The 21,255-nt window shown below is 49.9% G+C and overlaps 1 protein-coding gene across 5 annotated transcripts in view; it reads right to left on the minus strand.

Moving 5' to 3' along the window:
• Klhl29 (kelch-like family member 29) overlaps nucleotides 1-21,255 on the minus strand; it is a 304,127-nt gene that overhangs the window by 51,865 nt on the left and 231,007 nt on the right. For all 5 annotated transcript variants that reach the window (NM_001106713.3, XM_087552532.1, XM_087552530.1 and 2 more), the window contains 2 exons: nucleotides 11,002-11,143; nucleotides 7,858-8,370 (listed from right to left, as the gene is read on the minus strand). In NM_001106713.3, coding sequence (NP_001100183.1) covers nucleotides 7,858-8,370; nucleotides 11,002-11,143 — 655 coding nt within the window. The remainder of the gene's footprint in view (nucleotides 1-7,857; nucleotides 8,371-11,001; nucleotides 11,144-21,255) is intronic.

Below are 21,255 nucleotides of genomic sequence, written 5' to 3' on the forward strand. Positions count from 1 at the left end.
CCACCATCCTGCTGCAAAACTAGGAGAGTAAAGAAAATTTGCTTGCGGAAGCCGTGAAACTCTTGAGCTTCTCTCTGAGGTGGGGGTAATACATATACACATGCACAAACACGCACAAACATACACAAACACACACAAAACCACATACCACACTTTATTTTTCCTCTTAAGAGAGTTACTCCAAGAAAACAGGCAATGACAACTGCTTCAATAGATGGCCACCTTTCGGCTATTTTTTTTCCTTCAAGCCATTTGCACGATGTTTTGTGTTCCTGAAATACTACACTTGTATTATTTTTACCTTTTACATTCCTAGAATGGCGAGTGTACTCCTGAATGGAATGTAATTTCAACCAAATCGCTTCTCATCGAGCTGGTTTTGTGCCATGTTTTCTCCAGTTCTACTTCATGATGTGGTATAGCGTTTATCCAGGCCCCCTGCGTGACACAGGGGCGAGCAGCAGGGCCCCCACATGCTCTACCTAAACATCATGCTCAGAACTGACCCAAGACTCTGGAGAGGAAAGTTCTGGAATCAGTTCTGACTCTTCATGCCTTTACAAGTAACATCCATCAGCAGTTGAAGCCTGTTCAGACAATGGTTAGGCACCAGGCACTTGGCCATTAAACTTCTGTCACACTGGGAGAGAGAAAGACACACAGTAAACTTTCAGACTTTTGGTGTGTTCCTGATTTCCCTTTCAGGGATTAACGGTGGTCTGGGTGACTCATACCTAGGTCCACGCCTATGATAACCAAGGAAACTTTTACCTTCTAAGACCATGAAGGCCTGGAGATTGATGTATGTTTACCATAGGTTATCACTTTCCAAACACCAAGGTAGGGAGGCCGGTATGTACAGTATAGCCAGGCTTTGAGTGCCTTGGCTTAAAACAAGCATACCAAAAGTCACTAAGCAACTGTGATGGTTTGCATATGCTTGGCCCAGGGAGTGGCACTATTAGAAGGTGTGGCCTTGTTGGAGTGCGTGTGTCACTATGGGTGTGGGCTTTAAGACCCTCATCCTAGCTGCCTGGAAGCCAGTCTTCCACTAGCAGCCTTCAGGTGAAGATGTAGAGCTCCTAGCTGCTCCTGCACTATGCCTGCCTAGATGCTGTCATGCTCCTGCCTTGATGATAATGGACTGAACCTCTGAACCTGCAAGCCAGCCCCAATTAAAGGTTGTTTTTATAAGAGTTGCCTTGGTCATGGTGTCTGTTCACAGCAGTGAAACCCTAACTAAGACAGAAATCCAGTCTCTAATCAGGATGGCTTTCTCTGTAGACCACTTGAGTAGTAGTAGTAGAGATGATGGTGATAGCAGTGGTGGTAGTGGTGATGGTGGTGGTGGTGGTGTGTGTGGAGAGGAGTGCAGCCTCTCCCACTGCCAGCCCCTAACTTTCTCAAAGGCCTGTTACCATACCTGGAAGACTTTGAATCACCCAGGGCCTCTTGTTTGGAAGAAGCAGAGATTGTGTGGAGCACACAGCTACCATGCTGGCTATGCATTTTTGTTTGACTTATGGGAGGCGTCACCTATGAGCTCTGCACAGAGCTGGTGTCTCCGAACACTTATGAGTTGCTCAGTAAATACCCAGTGGAGCATCAGGGAGACAGGTGACATGCCCCTAGCTATCCCATGGTCTGAGTGTCACTGACATTTGCTTCACCAGTCATTCTGCCATTGCCTGCTCTAGCTTGCTGACCTTGAGTGATGACAGGGGCTTACTTGGGTCAGGGCAGCTGGTTTCTGTACTGTGGGTCAGTGCCATTTAGGAAAGGCCTGGGAAATGTCTCCTCCTTTTGTTCCCTCAAATTCTTACAGGCATTTTGACTTCTAGTAGGTGGGGCAGGATCTCTGACTTTGAGGATGCTAGGTGTATATTAGAGGCCGGGAAGTCAGTAGGTTTCCCCGGCAGCACGAGAAAGCACGGAGCCCTCAACCTGCCTGTGCCATGGGTGTGTGGCTGGGTCACCTCCTGCTAGGAGGATGACAGTACCTCTGTGTGGTCCGGCTGCCTTTACTGCAGCAGGCTGCTTGCCTGTTCACTCACAGGCAAATGATCCATTAACCAAACAGTTAAGCCCTAGACAACTCTCCAATTAATAAAGAACAAAGCCCCAAGGACAGAGCCCTGGGAAAGGGCTTCACAGTGGGCTAGGGCAGGCTGTAGTCTAGTGAAGAAGAAGTATCTTGTGGGTGTGGACAAACCTGAGACACACCTGCCTCCTGTGAGAGGGCGTGTGGGCAGGATGTGGGGACCTACTGGGTAAAGTGAGGGTGATGTGACTGGCTCCTGGGTCACAGGCAGTGAAGATTAACTGCTTTTCTTCCCTATGATTCCTTCAGACTCACGGGAGTAGCACAGGTATCCTTATTGTGAGCCTATCCTGCACAGGCACAGCATTCAGATTTAGTGTTATCTAACCTTCTAAGTCGGTCTGGCTTACAGAATTGAAAACAGAGGCAGAGTCCCATTTACTGGCACAAGTTTGCTGGGGTAGTGTGTGGAGAGATTGGGACGTTTACCCAGTTGATCTGGGCCCCCGACTACCCTTCGTTGCTTCACCTGATCTTGCCTTGGCCACTTGATCTGTAGGAATCAGACAACACTAGTTGTTTAGCCTGTTGTTGCATACACGGATGTGTACTTAATCCTGCCTGTGTGTCCTTGGCTCCCTGATACCAGGAAGAAGGTTACAGGATGCTGGCCCTCCTCCTCCCATCGTTCAGAGGAACCACCTCCCCCTAAATAGAACAGTTCTTGGATTTGGGGGAAGGTGCCAGCAACAGGTTGGTTTCTTCTGGTTGTTATGGTGATGGTGGAGGATTGTAAAATGTTACAAAGGGAGAAGGCAATTTTCTGCCATTCAAAGGGGACCCCTGGGAACCAGGCCTTCAGACATCATGATGTTAACATGCTCTCCTAAGACTCTGGAAAGCAAACTGGTCTTTGATTCGTCGCATTAACCTGAACTCCTAAAAGGCCATGGGTGCTGAATGGTGGCACGGATGGGGGAGAGAGAGAGATCATGCACACTTTTATTGTGACTGTACCAGGCACTGTGCTAAAAGCTGCAAATAAAATAAGTCAATCCTCACAGCAGCTGTAAGAAGTGGCTTCTGCCATTGCTATTTTAAAGATGAGGAAGCTGGGGTAGAATTTTAGTGTGGGACAGGCATGGAGGCTGCAGAATGACTTCCCTGAGAGATTTTTTTTTTTTTTTTTTGCATACCAGGATGCCCAAGGGTACTGCCTGCTTTTGGGAACAAGGACAAGTCACAGAGAGGTCCATCTTTGTGCCTTCATCTGTCACACGCTCCATACAGCTCTCGATGAGGAGGACTGTTTTGACTCGGGCTAGAATGGGGTTCCGGTGAAGTGCTTACCCACGGAGGCTCTCAGTCTGAGGAGGGAAGAAGCACGGGCAACTGCCTGTAAGTGAACGACCCACAGCACAGGGCGTGCCTCAAACAGAGACCACGAGAACTCGGCCTGCGCACAGACTCCTAAAGGACGAAGTGCAAGGCGGGCAGGTGTCAGGGACTGAGGTGTTAGGGGTGACCATCAGACATTTGAGGGGGTATGGCAGGACAATGCATTTTACAAAGACCACCCTGGCCGATTCTTGGAGCTTCTGCTCAAGGGACACGTTTTGGGCCAGTAAAGGACAAGTGGTGGCAGCTCTGAGGTTGAACCCTGGATGGACTCTGGGTGACATTTCCAGGATAGCGCAGGGAAGGTTCCTGCAGCCTGGGCAGTGTGGGGACAGACAGCTTTGTCATGCACTGCAGAGAGAACTGGGTGCTCTGGACTTGTCTGGGTGTGATGCAAGGAGGGGTGAGATATGCCTCAGTCCTAAATCTGGGAGAATAGTTGCCCATCCTCTGGTAGAAAGCAACTCATTCTCTCTCTCTCTCTCTCTCTCTCTCTCTCTCTCTCTCTCTCTCCGGAGCTGAGGACCAAACCCAGGGCCTTGTGCTTGTTAGGCAAGCGCTCTACCACTGAGCTAAATCCTCAACCCCTATGCCATCTCTCAGAAAGTGGCTCAAGCACAGAACCGTGGGCCATGTGAACATGGTATGGCTTGCCCAGTTGCTGAACTCCCTGGACAGGACAGCTGGGCGAGATTTCAGCGAGCGAGCAGGCAAGGGATGAGGGGCAGTCACACCCACAATTCTCATCAGCCCTCCTGGACGCCAGGATTTTATAGGGCAGGGTCTCACTCTGTAGCCCAGGCTGAACTGGATGGAACTCACAGTGTAGCTCAGCTCGGCCTCTAACTCACAGCAGTCTTCCCGCTTCAGTCACCCTGAATGCTAGGATGACTGGCATGAACAAGAGAAGGGAACGGAGCCTCCGAGGTACTGGGAGGCTTACTCCGGTCACAACACTACTCCTCCCACCTATATCCTAAGATATATCCCGCAGAGCATATCCAAAGATGCTGTCCTTGCTGCTGCTAAAGTTGGAGTAGCTGTGGTTCACGCAGGATGCAGTTGCAAGGATGGGCAGAGCTCCTTGGTCTAGAGGTCTAGGGTTGGGTGTGGAGGAGAGAGACCGCAACCACAGAAAGACAAACAATTCATTGCCATGTAGCTCCCTGGTCCTGAGGCTGAGAGGCCCAACTCTGCAGATCATCATGGTCCCCACACCATACCTACAACACTGTCTATACCAGAATAGGCGTGCGTCCATCTGGAGGGAAACAAGACAGCCTTTCTGAAGCTCACCTCTGGATCCAGGGGCTGGAGGTTTTAGAGCCCTCCAGCCTCCGTCTAAGCCACCAACATTCTCTGATGAAAGATGACAGAAATCACCTTGCCATCAGCCCACACCTCTGCTGTGACCCCCGGTGATTGCTAGGAATGGGGTCATTGGACCCCAGTCTTTACACAGGCCTGGAGGTGGCTGAGCTTCTCCCAGAGGATCAGCCCAGAGGTCTGTCCTCATCTCACGACAAGACAAGCACACCAGGCCTTTTATAAAGACTTGGATGGAACTAATTCCGTTTTCCTCCCTTATCACTTTGCACACATGAAATCTATTTTTAATTACCTTTCAATATATAATCTAAAAAAAAAAAAATTCCACAGCTTGTTCCCACCCTCAAATTGTTCTTAGAGAAAGAAAGATTTATCTTGTAAGTTTCTTAAGAAAATCTATATGTGCTCAATGCATTTAAATAACACTCATTAAAGCAAACCGCAGGCGTGCTGGCGTCTCTAGTCACAGATGAGAGACAATCACTTGACCTGCTGCAAATCAAAAGGCATTTTGCACACCACCTTTCTCTTTCAATTGGTTAAGTTTTAAATTAAAGTCCCAACGCCCTTTTTGGGAAGGCGGACTAATAGAGCCTCGACTGAAAATTCCGTGCAGTCGATCGGAAGATAATTACAAGAAACAAAATGTGAAATTTTAAATCAGGACACTAATGAAGTCTAAAAATACCAGTGGCCCATCCCTCTGGCTGGCAAGCCCTGTTCTTCATGGAGGGGGATCTCTCTGCATAATTACTCAACCCCACAAGAGGCCAGGTTGTCTCACCAAACAATAGTAAGGCGAAAATCCTAGGGCTGTAATGAGCTAGATTGTGCGTGGTGGATCCTATTATAATGCTGGGCTAGGTTTCAAACAGAGACTAGGAGAAAAGGAAAATTCTTTTCTTTTTCTTCTTTCCTTTATTTATTTATTTTTAGGCGGAGTTCTGATTTGTGTTGATAACATCGTGTGGTGCCTCCTGTTCCCACCTGGAGCCAGCTGCCTGTCATTTAGGAGTGTGAAGTCAATTGGGTTTCAGGGATGTCAAATCCCTAGGGGCAAAATTAAAAGTGACCCAAACCCAAACCTTCAAGGTGCTGTCAGGAGGATTACTACCGACTTTTCCATGGCAAGTTGTGAAGATCTGGTTTCAAAATTTGGGGTTTCTTATTTTTACCCCCTAAACGTAGTTGTTTGACATTAGACCTGACAGGTAAATTATAGTTTCAGCACTAAAGCTTTTAAGATTAGAAATGAAAGGAGAATTTACTTTAAAAAAAAAAAACACCCAGGCTTGAGGGTTGAACACTCATATGTGTGCAGTCCTTTGTCTTCTGTCACAAATACAAGGGGACCAACCCGCCAGCAAGGGCCATAAACAGACAGGAGAATTAATGTAATCTCCGGAGAAACAGCTGTTCTGGGGAACACCAATGGAAGCAGTGTGCTGGACAGGTCACCATGGTCATTGGCTGGGGGACCCCAAAGCCTCCCAGGAGATGGGGCAGGAGGTGTTTGCGTGCCCTGCTTCCTGTTCTCCCTCAGACCCAGTCTACCCTGGGTGGATTTGTAAAAAAATGGCACAGGGCTCCTCTTGTCTTTTCCACCTATAAGGCTTGGAACCACAGAGGTCAGGCCACACACTTTGGCCTCTCACAGTTGTCCTAGGATCAGTTCTGTAATGGTTTGTTGACCTGGTAGGCTCAGCAGCCTGACCTTACTAACCTGTGTTACCTCATCTCAGGGTTGAGGGTGTTCAGGGATAGCCTGTTCCCAGCAGTGTTTACAGAGATGGATCCTAGCTTAGTGTCCAGCCCTAGACCAGGGAAGTCTAGGGCCAGCTAAGCTGGTTCTCTTCAGTAAAGAATGGTTCCTTTTCTCTAGATAAATGTCTTGAACTTGAAAGGCCAGAAGGACATTTCATTAGCCTTAGCAGGCTCTCACTGTGGGGACACTGGAGCTGTTTAATGCTTCTAGCTTTGGGATAGCCTTGGACAGCTGGGACCCCACAGCGTCTTGTGTTGATAGCTCATAAAATGGAAGTGAGGGTTTTATGTGTGTTTGCACAAGTGCATGTCTGCTTTTGTTCTTTTGTGTAGTCTCTCTCTCTCTCTCTCTCTCTCTCTCTCTCTCTCTCTCTCTCTCAAGAGAAGGCTTGCTAAGCCAAAATAGTTCAAAGAAATCAATTTAGTCTCTCTCTATAAAAAATAGATCTTAAACAAAGCAAGAGTTTACCAGATTTTAGATGTAATTTTCTATAATTTTGTCATTTAAAACTGGTGCTGATTTCCCAAACAAAGGCAAGTCACGGCACATGCAGGTACATGAAATCCCACAGCGAGCTAGGCATGGGGTTTGTTTCTAGAGTGCTCAGTAAGACTGGAGAACGGCTCGGAAGGACAGGGACAAACATCTGGACAATAGTGGGCAGAGAATGCCTAACTGCAGTGTTCCTCTGCTAAGAGGCAGGGATCCTTGTGGTGGACTTTCAGAGATTCAGTGGAAAATCCAAGGCTAATTGTGTATACTCTCTAGCGCCACCTACTGGCACATTTGAAGGAGGCATGGACACGCCAGCAGCCCACAGTGCTTGACAGAGCTGCCTAGTCCTGGCTGGGGCCTCAAAACTTCCCTTCTGCACATCAAATCCTGGCCTGTCTGGGAATGTTCCTGCATTAGTGGCAGGCGAATCTAAGGCAGACAGTCTCAAAGCTCCCTCCTGACCCCCCTGTCCTGCTTAGGCTGGAGTTGTGCTGAGAACTGTGTTATGGTTTTCTCCCTTCCCCAGCTTCTGGTCCCAAGGAGCCACCTCTGAGATCTGTGCAAGGAAACTCCCCTGGGACTGGGGGCTCTGGACTTTTAGGCTCCTCTTTCCTTCCTTCTCATTCTGCTGTTGCTTGTTTCAGCTTCTTTCTTGGCTTTCTGACTGAATTCCACAGACTAAATAGGGAGTTCCTGCCACAGTTAGATGAGGCCAATGAAAGAGCTACCACAAAACACACTCCTGACATCACTGTGTTGGCGTGACCAGGCAGGGAGGTACAGAGGTACAGACCAGGCCCACAGTGGGGTGCGTGACAGCAGAACTTACCTTTAGGGTGCCCTGGGTCGGTGAACTCATACTTCCCCACTCCAATGGTCCGAAGCATTTGTAGCCCATGGGCTGAGTCTGTTGTGGGGGGCCCATTGGTGGCAGGAACACTACTGGGGAGAGCGGCAGATGGCTGGGCTGGTGGAGGTGGAGGCAGCAGGGGCCCTGCCATGTGGCCGTTGCCCACAGCAGTGGGTCCTGGGCGGGCTACCTGCCCCACTCCAGGCAAAGTGGATACCGCCAGGGGCTGAGGGCTGGCATACAGGGCCTGAGCCGGCATGTTCACCACCACACTGCTCAGTGGTTGGGAGGGCGGCTGTGGGAGTGAGTAGTGGCCTGGCATCAGCGGGAGCTGGGGTCCCACATGGGGAGGCAGTGAGGGAGTCACCCCGATGACCGGGGCCTGGACGTTCACAGCCGGACTGAAGGTGGGAGGCTGGGCCACTCCATAGGAGTGTGCGATCAGGGAAGGCTGGTTCCCGGCGGCCACCGTGGTCACCCATGGCCCAGTGCCTGTAAGGGAGATGGAAAAAGAATGTTATTCTGTCAGTTACAGTCATTCAACAAACAGCAACTGCCCCAGGCGTTGGGCTGGGACCTGGAGTAACATCAGTGGCTAATAGGCTCTTGGTAGTTTAAGAATGTGATAATGCAAGGTACAGGGGTGCGTGCCTTTAATCTCAGCATTCTGTAGGGAGGCTGAGCCAAGGCACAAGCAGAACTCTATGAGTTTGAGGTTATCCTGGTTTACATAGCAAGTTCCAGACCAACCAAGGCTGTATAGTAAGACTTTGTCCTAAAACACAAAACAAAGAATGTGTAGTGACAGATGTGGGACTAGGTGCTTTACAGGATATGAAGAAGTGACAAATGCCTATGGGGGTCCAGAGAGGGAAGAACGATCTGTTTGGGAGAAATGAGAAACAAGAAAGTAGAAGGAGCATAACCAGAGGCTTTCAAAGAGACCTCAGCTCATTTCAGCTCTTCTACCTGTGAGCTAAGAGCCCTGGCAAGGAGAGCTTTGGTTCTCCCAGCCTCATTCCTCTCATCTGTTCATCTAGACTGAGAACGGAACACAGAGAGTGTGTTTGAGAGTAAACAAAGTGAAAGCAACAATGTGTCGGACATGGTAGATGCTACATTTGTGTTGCACCGCCTCCTTTGCTGGAGAATTGCCAGCGGATGGGAGTCGAAGAGGAGGCTGGCAGTGGACATTGTTAGCTGGGGTTCCAGGTGATCACAGGGAAGCTCAAAGGTGGCAAGGTATCCCCAGGTACTGGGGAAGAGGTGGATGGAGTCTGGGAAATATTGGAAGAGATTTCCACTCTAGGCTTCATTTCAACACTCACAGGGCCAACCTGTTGGAAACAGGAGGAGACCAGTTTGGCTCTTTGGGTAATTTTAGGAGGATAAGGATGTCCAGAGACCCCTGTTAGGATGTAATGCAAGATGAAGAGGCCAGTTGTGGCCAGGTCAGGCAGAGCAGGGCTTCTGTAAACTTGGAGCTTCATTGACATGGAGGTGACCCTGGGGGCTTGTGAGCAAGCTGAAAGATACGGGCAACAGAGAAATCTAGTGCGGGTCACCTCTGACTTAATGAGACTTTGCTTGGGGTCTCCATTGCCCAGTTCAACCTTGGTTTTTGTGATTCCTCTGAGGTTAGGGTATAGGCTGAGAATGGGGAGATTGAGGTAGGAGCCTGGGAGTACCAGAGGCTAGAAGGAAGGGCTGAGAGTTTCCTCCCAGACACTGGATGAGGAGAAAGGACAGGAGCCCAGATGGCACAGTGATACTCGAGCCATCAGGGGCACTGAGTGAGGACGAGGGGCCAGCAGGAAACTTCTCTGAGTCCTGGTTCTGGTTCCGGGTAGGTGACAAGCACATCTGTCCCGTGTTAGTTTCTTCCTTTGCCACAGGAGCATAATACCAGCATGCAGGAGGCTGCAAGCCTTGTGATCACATGCAGAACAAGGCATACAATAATGTGCAAGAAATATTTATGGTTTGAGTAATGAGGAAGGGAGCCTGCAAGCCAAGAAACATTGGCAAAGCATTGCTGGCTAGATTCTAGAATAGGCTGCTGAGGGGGACCATGTCCAAGCTAAACAGGGGAGGTGAGATCACCACGAGCCAGTCTGACCAGATGCCTCAAAGCCAAGGCCTGTCACCCCAAACTCAGTGCTCCCTGGGAGTAGCTAGGAGACCTGAAGACATGCATCAAAATGTCAGAGCCTGGCTGTCAAGGCCCCAGAAAGCTTCGAGATGCTATGCTATAAAAACGATTCACTTTTTGATGAGATGAATGACTGAAAGAGGCCGGAGCCCTATAGAGAGGCCTCTAGTCACTTACTGTAAGCCCCGACCACTGTTTTTAATCAATGACTTGTGAGCTACCAGGATAGGATAAGGAGGACAATTTGGGACAAACTGGGAACAGAGCGCAGAAAAAGGGGGAAAGGACAGAACCCAAAACAAAACACAGCGCCTGAGACTACAGTGATCCCATTTGGTAGAGATTGGAGAGATCTGTTCTTGTGTCCCCAAACCCTGAGCCCAATTATGAAGAGGTGGCTTTATGACTTACTGAGTCTTACTGGTGGTTGTGCTATGATATGTCTGTGGGTTGAACAGCTATGTGCGAGGGCTGTAATGACCAATGTGGAGGTCCTGAATGAAGGAAGAACACTGGCCAGGCAGTCCGTAGGCTGTTAGCACTGAGTTGTGGCTTTGCACTCTAGAGGGATGTGGAGTAACTGTCTGGAAAGTGAAGGGACTGGAATTCACGGGCCTTAGGACTGACGAGAGTGGGGTGTTCATCTGGCAGAAGTTGTGGAGCTGGGGGTGTCTCCAGGTATCTATACCAAGGTGGGGATAGGGAGCTCTGGGAGCAGTGAGGTCAGAGCTGTTAGCAGGAGGACCAAGATGTTGTGAAGAAATCAGTCCTGGGGCTAGAGCATCCCGGTGCTCATGTAACTATGTGTGAGCCAATACTATATCCCTAGGAGTGTGACTTAAGAAATTTAGGGTCCCACACAGCCCAAGCCCGACACCTGGGCTTCTGCAGACTCATGGGTCAGGGTCTCTGGAGACGAACAGAGCACCCAGCATGTAGGCGTGTGTCTCTGTCAGCTGATGGACACGCACCTGGATTGTCACCCTCCCTCATCTGTTTGGAGGGCGGCTCATCAGTGTCCCAGGGTGTGGACTGATTGACAGGCGTCTGACCCCATCGGATGCTGGTCGTGAGTCCCTGGGACTGATTGTCCGCTTTGGAGATGCCAGGAGCCTGCGGGAAGCAGATGAGAATGGTTAAGCATAGACTGTCCTAGGACCATGTCTGGAATATGTTTCCCCAGTAACATCCTTGAAGCTTGAGCTTGTACCCAACCCCACTAACACTGGGACCCTTGCCTCCTTTCCAGGAGGGATCATGGGATACCAGGACGGAGTATCTACAGATACTCTACAGATCAGGATATCTACAGATCAGATGAGCTCCTGGCCGCCGGGAACTCCAAGCCAGTGTCTTACCATGTATCTCTATAGCAGTCTATCCCAGGGGACGACTGTAACTGAGAGAGCATTCTGTACTCTGGTTCAAGGGACACCTCAGCCCTCAGATGGCCAATAACCCATGATACTACCCAAATGCGTGTGCTGAGAGCATGGATTGTACCTACTTATTTTCAGTCTACCAGGACTTTTACTCGTGGCTGTGAAAATCCCTAATGAGGTGTCAAACGTTCACTCTGCAGAACACCACCATCAGGTGGCAAGCAAGGGCCACTGCACGCTCCCCAGGTCCCCACGTTTGCTCTTACAAACGCTCTTGAGACCCAGGCATCTCGTGGAGAAAGGGAGGGAGTTACGGAAGTTGACTGGACAGGTCAGGTTATGCCCTCAGGTAGGAAGAACCCAGGGCTCGTCAGATCGTGCTGTGTGAGCTCACTTTCTGACGCAGCTGTAGGGATGTACAAGAAAAGGGCCCTCGGATGAAAGCAAGCGTCAGGTGACACTGGCCTCCCAGAGCCACAGTTCCTGGGAGAACACTGGTTACTAAGAGGTATACTTTCTAGAAATTTATAATGAGAAGGCACAGTGTTCCCACTGTGATTTTGATGAGAAAAGCAGACCACACGATTAGACCCATGTGATCTCTCTATGAACCATCCTGGGTTTGAACAATGTGTGAGCAGTGGATGACCCACATGTTGGCGACATGTTATCCTTGGATGAGAGGATTATGGGTGACTTCTTGTCTATTCTCATATGCATTTCTCAAAATAAACGGTTCTGGGGATCCTGCTCAGGGTGTTGTGCCAGCTTTGCAAGTGTTCTGCCACTGACCCATATCCTCAGTTTTTGTTTTGTGAAGGGTTTGTACTCCAGGCTGCCCTTGAACCCCTGGCCTTCCTATCTCTCACTACCAAGTGCTAGGATTGCAGTTGTGCATCACCACATCTAAATACCAACTTTTCTACGATGGCCACTATTTATAAATAACTTAACCCCCCTAAACTTATTGTAGAGGCTGGGATAGGAAACCTGGGGTGATCTCAGTGGAGTTGGCTTTGAGATGAGAAGGGTCTTCAGGTGAAAGCCACACTTCTTGTAGCGTCTTCTGGTGAGTGCCTGATTCAATGCTGAAGCTGGAGGCAGAACTCCCTGTGGGGCTTTTGAGCAGGATGATTCCCCAGGGTCCTAGGCCAGGTATATAACAGGGATGTGTCCACTAGGCTGGGTAGGGCTTCTGGAGTTTTTGCTGTATCATGCTTTGGCACACTGCAGGGTCTCTTGGGAGAGCAGGAGTCAGGCAGCATTGAAACCTGGGGCAATTCTGAGCCAATTACATTAGTGTGCCCTTTACCTCTGGCCTGTATTTCAAATGCTCCCCCTCATGAGCAGGACGTGAACAGAGGAGGAGTTTCCCAAGAAAAAGAACAAGTCTTCAGACAAGCGTCCCGATCAGAGGCCCTACTCTTGCTTGTGGCACGGATGACAGGGTGGGAGTGGGGAGTAGTACACAAAAGGGGAATGTCTCCATATTGGGAGAGAGCCACAGTTGTGATGAAGCACAGGAAACATGGGGGAGGCTTTCTCAGAGTTCTCTTAAGACGCAACTTTCAACATGTGCGCAGTCCGGAGGCAGAAGCCATCATGCAAGTTGCAGCCCTTTTCTCTATTTCCAGGTTCAAGGATCATGGTGGTTTTTGAGAGACAGAAATTGCTCTTGAAATCAGAGTCACCTGAGCAGGAAGAAGGCTATGTTACGTCCTATTCTAAAGTCTTGTTTAGAGGGCACATTTGAATGCTGCCACCCTGATACCCCATTCTCCAGCCTCCTTGCCAGCAAACCTGTTGGTTGACAATGTGCAAACCTTTTCTGTCAGGAGGGGGCGCTGCAGCCCCTCTCTGCTGCCCATAACCCTAGTGCTTTCCCAGGCTGGCAACAGCTTGGCTCAAGATTTCTGAATCCTCTCCCTGCACTGCTGGATCTCAGTTTTCTGAAGTTCGGGTCATCAGTTTCTGCGCTGTAAAACTTTGGGAGTTCTAATGCTTGCCCCGAAATTAGGGGAGTTTCCGAACTTGAGAAATTGAACACTTCTCCCGACAAATAAGCGTATACACTGGCGTATTTATATTTCAGTTTGTTCTTTGGCAAAGTGACCACTGAGCTGGGGTCTCATTTTATGAATTGGCCAGGGCAGTGGTGAGGTGGGTCATACTATTCAGACCCAGGCCTTGGTCTTAGATGGAATGGAGAATACCTTTGCCTAATGCAAACTCCCACACACCCCAAACAGAGGCTGGGCACTCCAGGGTATAAACAGGCTGCTCTAGAGCCATGCGGAGCGGGAGGCAGGGAACTACCCCAGCTGCAAGCCTCCTGTTTGTGTCTATTATGATCAGAACAAGCGTTTCTAAGGGTGAAGAAAGCCGCTCTCTGAAGTTCACTCCCCGCCCCTTTAGGAATGATAAATAAAACCACTCACACCCTTTTCTGCTCCGCGCTGGCAACGTCTTAAGCTGCAAGCAATTTGCAGTTCAGGAATTTTATTTTATTAAAGCAGTCAAGTGAATATTCCTTTCTTGATTCTGTCAACAAACAACTTAGATGCAGGAGTGTGTGCCCTTTGCTGAGTGAGAGGTTAGGGTTTCAGGGTGAGCCATGTATGGATTGACCAGTACTGTGTGAGGCAGGGAGACTGACCAGGGGGCGTCTCTTCCGAGGGTTCTAGACCCCCGAATAGGAGCATGCAGATGCAGACTCCGAAGGTGTCTGGGACCCTCTGAGGGTCTGTGACTCTAGCTCTGAATTCCCCTCTCATCTTGAATCCCAAGGAGCAACCCAGGCTTTCCCAAGCTTGAATGAGCGCTTGCCTTAGAGAAGGAAAGCGGGACTGGGGTGGGGGTGGGGGTGGGGGTGGGATGCTAGTACAAGGAAGACCAGTGGTCAGGGCCTCCTTCACTTCCCACTTCCTCTTGCTGCCACTCTCTGGGACATCTGGGAAGCCACCTTTCCCTGGCCCTGGCTTCTTCTGCTCCTGTAACGGGGTGGTACTCTGCAGGAGCGGTCCGCCGTCTTGCCTTCCCTTGCTAGCTTTGCACACTGGCCCTATCTGCCCATCACTGGGCTTGAGCTGGTTTCTCTCCGCTTCTCTTTAATGAGATGCTAATGGGATGCATCATTAACACAGCAGCTTTTTAAACCTCGGCTCTTGTAAATTTTCAAAGGTCACATTTTCACGGTGGCTGACAGCATCCTGCTTCTTTCAGAGACTGAAGAACACTAAAGACCCGGGTCCTTTATGGCTGAAACTCTGTGAGGTGGCTGCACAGGCTGAAGGCGCCTGCTGGCATCGGGCTGTCTTCCCACAGCCCCTAACAGCTTCATGGAGCAGGAGGGCTACCCTCTTCCAGCCTGGGGAGACCAGGTACAGAGTTTCGCAGGATCCAGTGTTGCTCTCGGAATACAAAGGAAGGCAAGACGGTGGTCAAGGGAGATGACACCCAGCTGGGAGGCAGAGGTACTTGAACTCCCACGGAAGAGCTCCGCTTAAGCTGTACATTCACAAGTCTACTGTATCCGGACATCCTGTTTTCTGCTGGTCAGTCCAACCAGAGAGAGGACTTCTCTCTACCTGCACAAAGATTTGCAGCGACCCAATGGTTAGGAAGGTTTGAATGATGATGGGGACTCAGAGTCCCTGGGGGCACTCTCAGCCTTTGCTCGTTCTCATCTCGACTCTCTGCATGACCACAGTGCTCTGTACACTGCCCCGAGGTCCTGTTGACCCTGTCCTGCCAGGCGAACCCCACGAAGACAGATGCTCAGTATTCTGCCTGTCCCAGCGGGTGCTGTGCCTGGCATAGCTATCCACGGGTCGAAAGCAGTGACATCACTACTCATCTAAGGAATGAATGAATCTGCAGAGAGTGCTTCAGGAAGGAGCAAGGCACATGTAGGTCACGGGGCAGAGCCACGGAGGGTCCGCTTCTCCTTGCTAGGGACCACCGACTGACTCCACAGCCATGGAAGCCACCGGGGGCTACTCAGAGGCTTGGCTAACTAGCAACGATCCACTAGCAACGATCAGAAAGTATTGATCTCCACCCCCGCCCCTCCCTGAGTGCCTGGATGTGGTAAAGGTGCAGGAAGTTGAGGCTGGCTCTCGCTAAGGACATGAATATATTCTGGGAAATTCCAAATGCAGTATCTTCCACTCTTCCCAACGATACCCAAAGAGCCAGGAAACCCTAGAAGGCTTCCAGAATAGCTGGGCTGGCCGTGGGTCACGAAAGCTCAGCAGAATTGAGCAATTACTCTCAAGAGACGCTGGTCAACTGGCACAGGACAGAGCCCAGTTCATCCCCTCACACGCCCCACTTCTTGGGTCGTGTGGCTGATGATGGTGCCTCCGTCTTATGGACCTGCTTCCAGACTAGAACCTGCAAGCCTGGGGGCCTTGTCACTGGGTGGAACGCAGAGTTAGTGTGGCCGCATCTCCTGAGTGTCACTGAGCATGGGGCACCCCATGCTTGGGTGTGGAGAATCCCCTCCCTGGAAGAGCACCTGGAGCCCGAGCCCCCACCCCCTCAGTTTGCTTTTGTTCTTACTCTGGTCTGTAAGTACTACTGGGGGCCCAGGTTCAGCAATGGCCAAGGTCAGGCTCCAGAGAGACTTACAATCAGTGCCAGGGGGTACCCGACTTGGTTCAGGGACTTGTATGATGACATAGGCTTGAAGAGATACTGTGGGGAGCAGAGTCACGTGACGCCTCACTCCTGTTCTTGTTAATGGCAGCACCCATACCACAGCTAAGGAAAGGTACAACAGCCAGGTATGGTGGTTTATGCTTGCCATCCCAGCACTCGGGAGTCTGAGGTAGGAGGACTGTTGTGAGTTCGGGTTATATTAAAAAAAACCACATGTCAGCTGGAGCTACATAGCAGGACTTGTCTCGGAAACAAAACAACACAAACAAACTCCAGTCCGCCCACCAGCGATCAAACTAAGAGCTAAGGATGCTACTCAGTTGGTAGAGCTCCTGCCTGGAATGCAGGAAGCCGTTAAGTTTCATCCCCCGCACTGTATAGAATTGAGTGCGGAGAGCCACTCCTGCAATCCCAGACCTCAGAGAGCACAGGCAGGAGAATGGGAAGGTCGACATCACTTGGCTAGCGAAATGGCTCAGAGGGTAAAAGGTACTTGTCGCCAAGCTCGATGACCTGGGTTTGTTTGATCCCTGGCACCCGCATGGTAGGAAGAGAGAACTGATTCTTGCAAATTGTCTTTTGTTTTGTTTTCAAGACAGGGTTTCTCCATGTGGCCCTGACTATCCTAGCTTTGTAGACCAGGCTGGCCCGGAACTCAGGAATCTACCTGCCTTTGCCAGAGATAACGGAGAGTCAAAGGTACACAGGGAAAACGGCAGTCGTGCAGGACAAGGAACCTCTTAGCCTTCAACGTGGCGATGCACGACACAATCCAAATTGAAAAAGGAAAACGTAGGTCTAGAACTGCTGACAGAGCATGGGGATGTGCCATTATGCCCGCTCTGAGTCTGTCTCGGTACGTATGTTGTATGGGCACACGTATGTGGAGGTCAGAGGGTGACCTTGGGTGCCTTCCTCAGTCATTTTCACCTCTATCAATGAGACAGCGTCACTCATTGGTTCACCTAGCCTGGCTGGTGGGCAGATCAGCCCCAGGGACCCCTCAGCACCTGATTCTTCAGTGCTAGGATTACAGGAGTGTGATGTTGTACCCTCCCTGGGTGTCTAAACTCAGAGCTTCAAGTTTGACCAGCCAGCACTTGACTGGCGGAGCTACCTCCCCTCCCTCCAGCTCTTTGTTTTAGGAACACTGACAGCTTCTGCTCTGTAGGCCAGACCCTGGGTCAATGAGTGCTACCTGGTGGCTGGAATCAACATAGGTACTGAAGAATGGTCCCAACCAGTCCTCCTGCAGACACACACACACACACACACACACACACACACACACACACACACACACAACTTGTGAGATATTAGAAAATACAGTTAAGCTGCTAACAACAACAAACGGAAAAAAGAAAGAAAGAAAGAAAGAAAGGAAGGAAGGAAGGAAGGAAGAAAGAAAGAAAGAAAGAAAGAAAGAAAGGAAGAAAGGGAAACAAAACCCTGAGCTTTACTGTGTATATCGTAAAATACAAGCAACTGGAAGTCACTTGTGTGTTGCTCTTGGCAAACACATCCCGTGTTATCTGCGTCCTCCAGCATTTCACAGAGGACTCGGGGCAGCATAAACACAGAAGGGGACTGTTACCCTGTATCTTCGGAAATAAGTACCTGCAGCCTTCCTTGGAGCTGCCCCAGATGGGTGGTGGGAGTAAAGTGGCCTCTGATGAAAAGCTGAGAAGTCACAGGGAAGAAAATGCCAGCACTGAACCCGGAACTTGCAGCACTCTGACCTTGATCTGCAACCTGTTCTCACCTCAGGACTCCCTGAAGTAACCACCCAATCTGGAAAAGACCGGTTTGGTGGGCACAATCCTGGAGCTTCTAGCTCTAGATGACTGTAGGTGGTGATAATCTTCAACTGGCTTAGGCTCCATTGTGGGCAGAGGCTGACTCCCCAACACATTTTAGGCACTCTTCCTCTGAAAACCTTGCTTCGTAGCTTCCCTATTGGTCAGGGGAGAATATTTTGTCCTGCCTCGCTAATAAGAATATGGTCTGGAAGGCTGAGCTATCTGGGAGGCTCACACAGCCCCCAAGTCCTCACACTGCAAAGAGGGGGCAGAGATCCACGGATTTGGGAGCTCATGAGTTTGGGTGTAGCAAAAGCTGTCATTCCATTTTTCTTTTTATACCTGGAGGTTATCACTCCCATGGCTTCAGGACCTGGTGCCTGTAGGTGGCAGAGTGGGTAGGGTTCAGGCACCTCTGACCACCAGCCCTTGGGTTGCTCTGGGGAACCAATCACAGGACAGCAGCTGTCAGCTCCGTGGCTGAGCATGAATGGGACAGCCTTTCTTTGCAACTGGCTCACCTTCCTTTTCTTCTAGCACCCCTCTCCTTGCAAGACGTGTAGGGCTTTCCTGAGGCCCAGATCCACTGTGGGAAGTGTGGGGACGGAAGACAGAGTGTGCCTACTTCCCATATCGTTAGCAAAATCACATACACAGTGGTGAGACCTCAAAAGGCAAGTCTTAGTTAAAGGAATGGTGCGATTGGTGGAGGTCATGTATGGGCGTGAGATCCTGTGGTGCTTATGTGCTTTTAGATCTAGCCCATGAGTATGTTTCTAGACTGTTAGGCCTTTTCATTCCAGAGTACAGTGGTACAACTGTCCAGCCACTGCCACTGCAGCCATCTCCAACATGAAGCATAGGAGGTACATCTTGGAGGTTTCCTAGAAATGGACTATAGTCCTAGTTCTGATTCTGTAGCTCTGGAGCAAGGGGGTCACCAAAATGTGCTACTTTAACAAGACTACAATGTTGCTGATTTAGTTCCACCCTGGGGAATAATGGTCATCTTTGTCCCTGTGTCCCTAGGCCTGTGCCCCCGAGTCTGGGGTTCTAGTGGCTACAGCTGCTTGTTGGATCATAACTGGCATGATGGACTGAGGGACCTTGCTTACGTGGTTCATGAGAGCCAACTTCTTGGGGAGACGACTGTCTAGGACTCCTACTTTGGGCCTAGGTTTTCAGGGGTTAGAGAATCAGTTCTCAACCTGTGGGTTGCAACCCCTTTGGGGGCGCTGAATGACCCTTTCACAGGGGTCGTCTAAGACCATCGGGAATCACAGATATTTACAGTATGACTCATAACAGTAGCAAAGTTATGGTTATGAAGTGGCAACGAAATAATGCTATGGTGGGGGCCGTCACATCATGAGGAACGGTACTAAAGGGTCACAGTATTAGGAAGGTTGAGAACCAGTGGGTTAGAGGCTGTGGTGACCAGCAAAGCTGCGAAAAGAGCTAAGTGGCTAAGAGTGTCTCAGTTCTTATTTCTGATGGCTATTGAGCTACAAACAAGAAAAGCACAGTTAAGATCCCACTTGGTGCCGAGGTGGGGGATCTCCTGTGACTCCCTTACTCTCTCTAATCCGGGTGGCCTCTCCCAGCCCCAGGCCTGCACCCCTGGCCTCCCCTTCTGAGCCCCACCAGAACACACTGCGAAGTCTGATGAAATTTCTAATAATACTAACCAATGATGTGTTAAATTGAGACACTTCTGGCTTGGCCGCCGGAAACCCGCACGATGGTTTAAAGGACCAGCGCTTACCTTTCTCTATCAATTTGCTGCTAAATTACTGCTTTCAGAGAAACTTATAGAAAAGTAATTCTTTATTTAAATTTTAATTTCCATCTTGTCATTTTAAATATATATTCAGATTCCAATCATATTACAGAACTCGATGATGTCTCTGGCGGGTAAATGACCCTGCTAGGAACCCCTGGGTGGGTATGGAGGAGGCGAAGGAGTGGGCAGTGGGGAGGGGCTTAGCAAGGAGGGAGAGACCTCAGAGACAGGCTCAGCTGGGGTAGAAGACAGAACTTCAGAGGCCTATCCTGGTTGGGACCCTGCTCTGTGACACCCTGACTTCCTGTGCAGCCCTGAGGGCCACCTGTAAATGCCTGGGACTACCGGCCATTTCTATGCTTATACCACTGTGTGGGGCTGCTGGGCCAGCCGCCTCCCTAACAGATCGTATCTAGCCACCTCCCACTTGCCAATGGCATAGCTCATTTCTCTCCAGGAAGAGTTCTGCAGTCTTCCTACCACCTTACCGCTGAGAGTCACAGGGTCCAGAAAAGCTCGATAACATTTAGAGAGTGTGACACTTTGGAGTCTAACCCATGATGACTCTACTTGTCTTGATCTGTCTTGCCTTGCTGTAAACAAACCATCCGAGGGCCAGTTACACAGCTTGGTGGGTGAGGGCACACGCCTGCTGACCTGAATTCTACGTGGAGGATCCAAATGGTGGAAGGACACTTCTGGCTTCTCAAAGTTGTCCTCTTGACTTCCACCTGAGTTCTTTAGAATGTTTCCTCACCAAATGAATGAATGAATGAATGAATGAATGGCCTCTTTTTTTTTTTTAAAGAAAACTACCCAATAAGGGGTACATATTATAATAAAAGGAAGTAAACAAACAGTTCCTATTCCATTGGTGCCTGCAATCTGCTAAGTTCTGGAGATGTCCCCATGGTACAAAGGGATTACAAAGGCAGGGTATATGCAGGAAATGTCATACGGCTGAACAAGAACCTAGAGCCTGGGCCAGACCAGGCTCACCATTCTGATAACAGACCACTCCATAGGGGACTAACGTGTTAGCACCAAGCCTGACCTACTTCCATTTTGAAGGTAGAATTCCTATGACCCAATTATTTTCTACTGGGTCCCAGAGTCTTAGAAGCACAATGTTGTTCTAAGACCTATATAACCTTTTGAGATACTCGGAATACAGCTGGGCCACCCCTTTGAGGTTAAATTCCTCATCAGTGGGCTTAGCCGTGTAGAGTATGCAGCCATACACACCACACTGTTGGGTAACCCTTTGAGCCCTTCCTAGGCACCTGCAGGATGATAGTCTACCTTTTCTCCACTGTATCCATCAACCATGCCTTCTCCTCGGACCACTGTATATACTAGTGCTAGGAGACCAGGCCCATTGGTTTCCATCATCTCTCCTCCTCTCTCAAACCGTAGGCCCCTCCCCCTCCCCCTTAGCCTCTCTCTGCCAGTGCGATATGGGTCTCCCTGGATGGGATCCGGTTCCTCCATCTCAGATCGGGGCCACACATCTGGACACATCTGACTCCTTACAGCACATCCTTTCTACTCATACCTCCTCATTCTCCCCCTCCTTCTTTCCAGCTTCTTCCCTTTGGC

The sequence above is a fragment of the Rattus norvegicus genome, chromosome 6, assembly GCF_021556685.1.
Source record: "Rattus norvegicus strain SHRSP/BbbUtx chromosome 6, alternate assembly SHRSP_T2T, whole genome shotgun sequence".
Taxonomy (NCBI): Eukaryota; Metazoa; Chordata; class Mammalia; order Rodentia; family Muridae; genus Rattus; species Rattus norvegicus.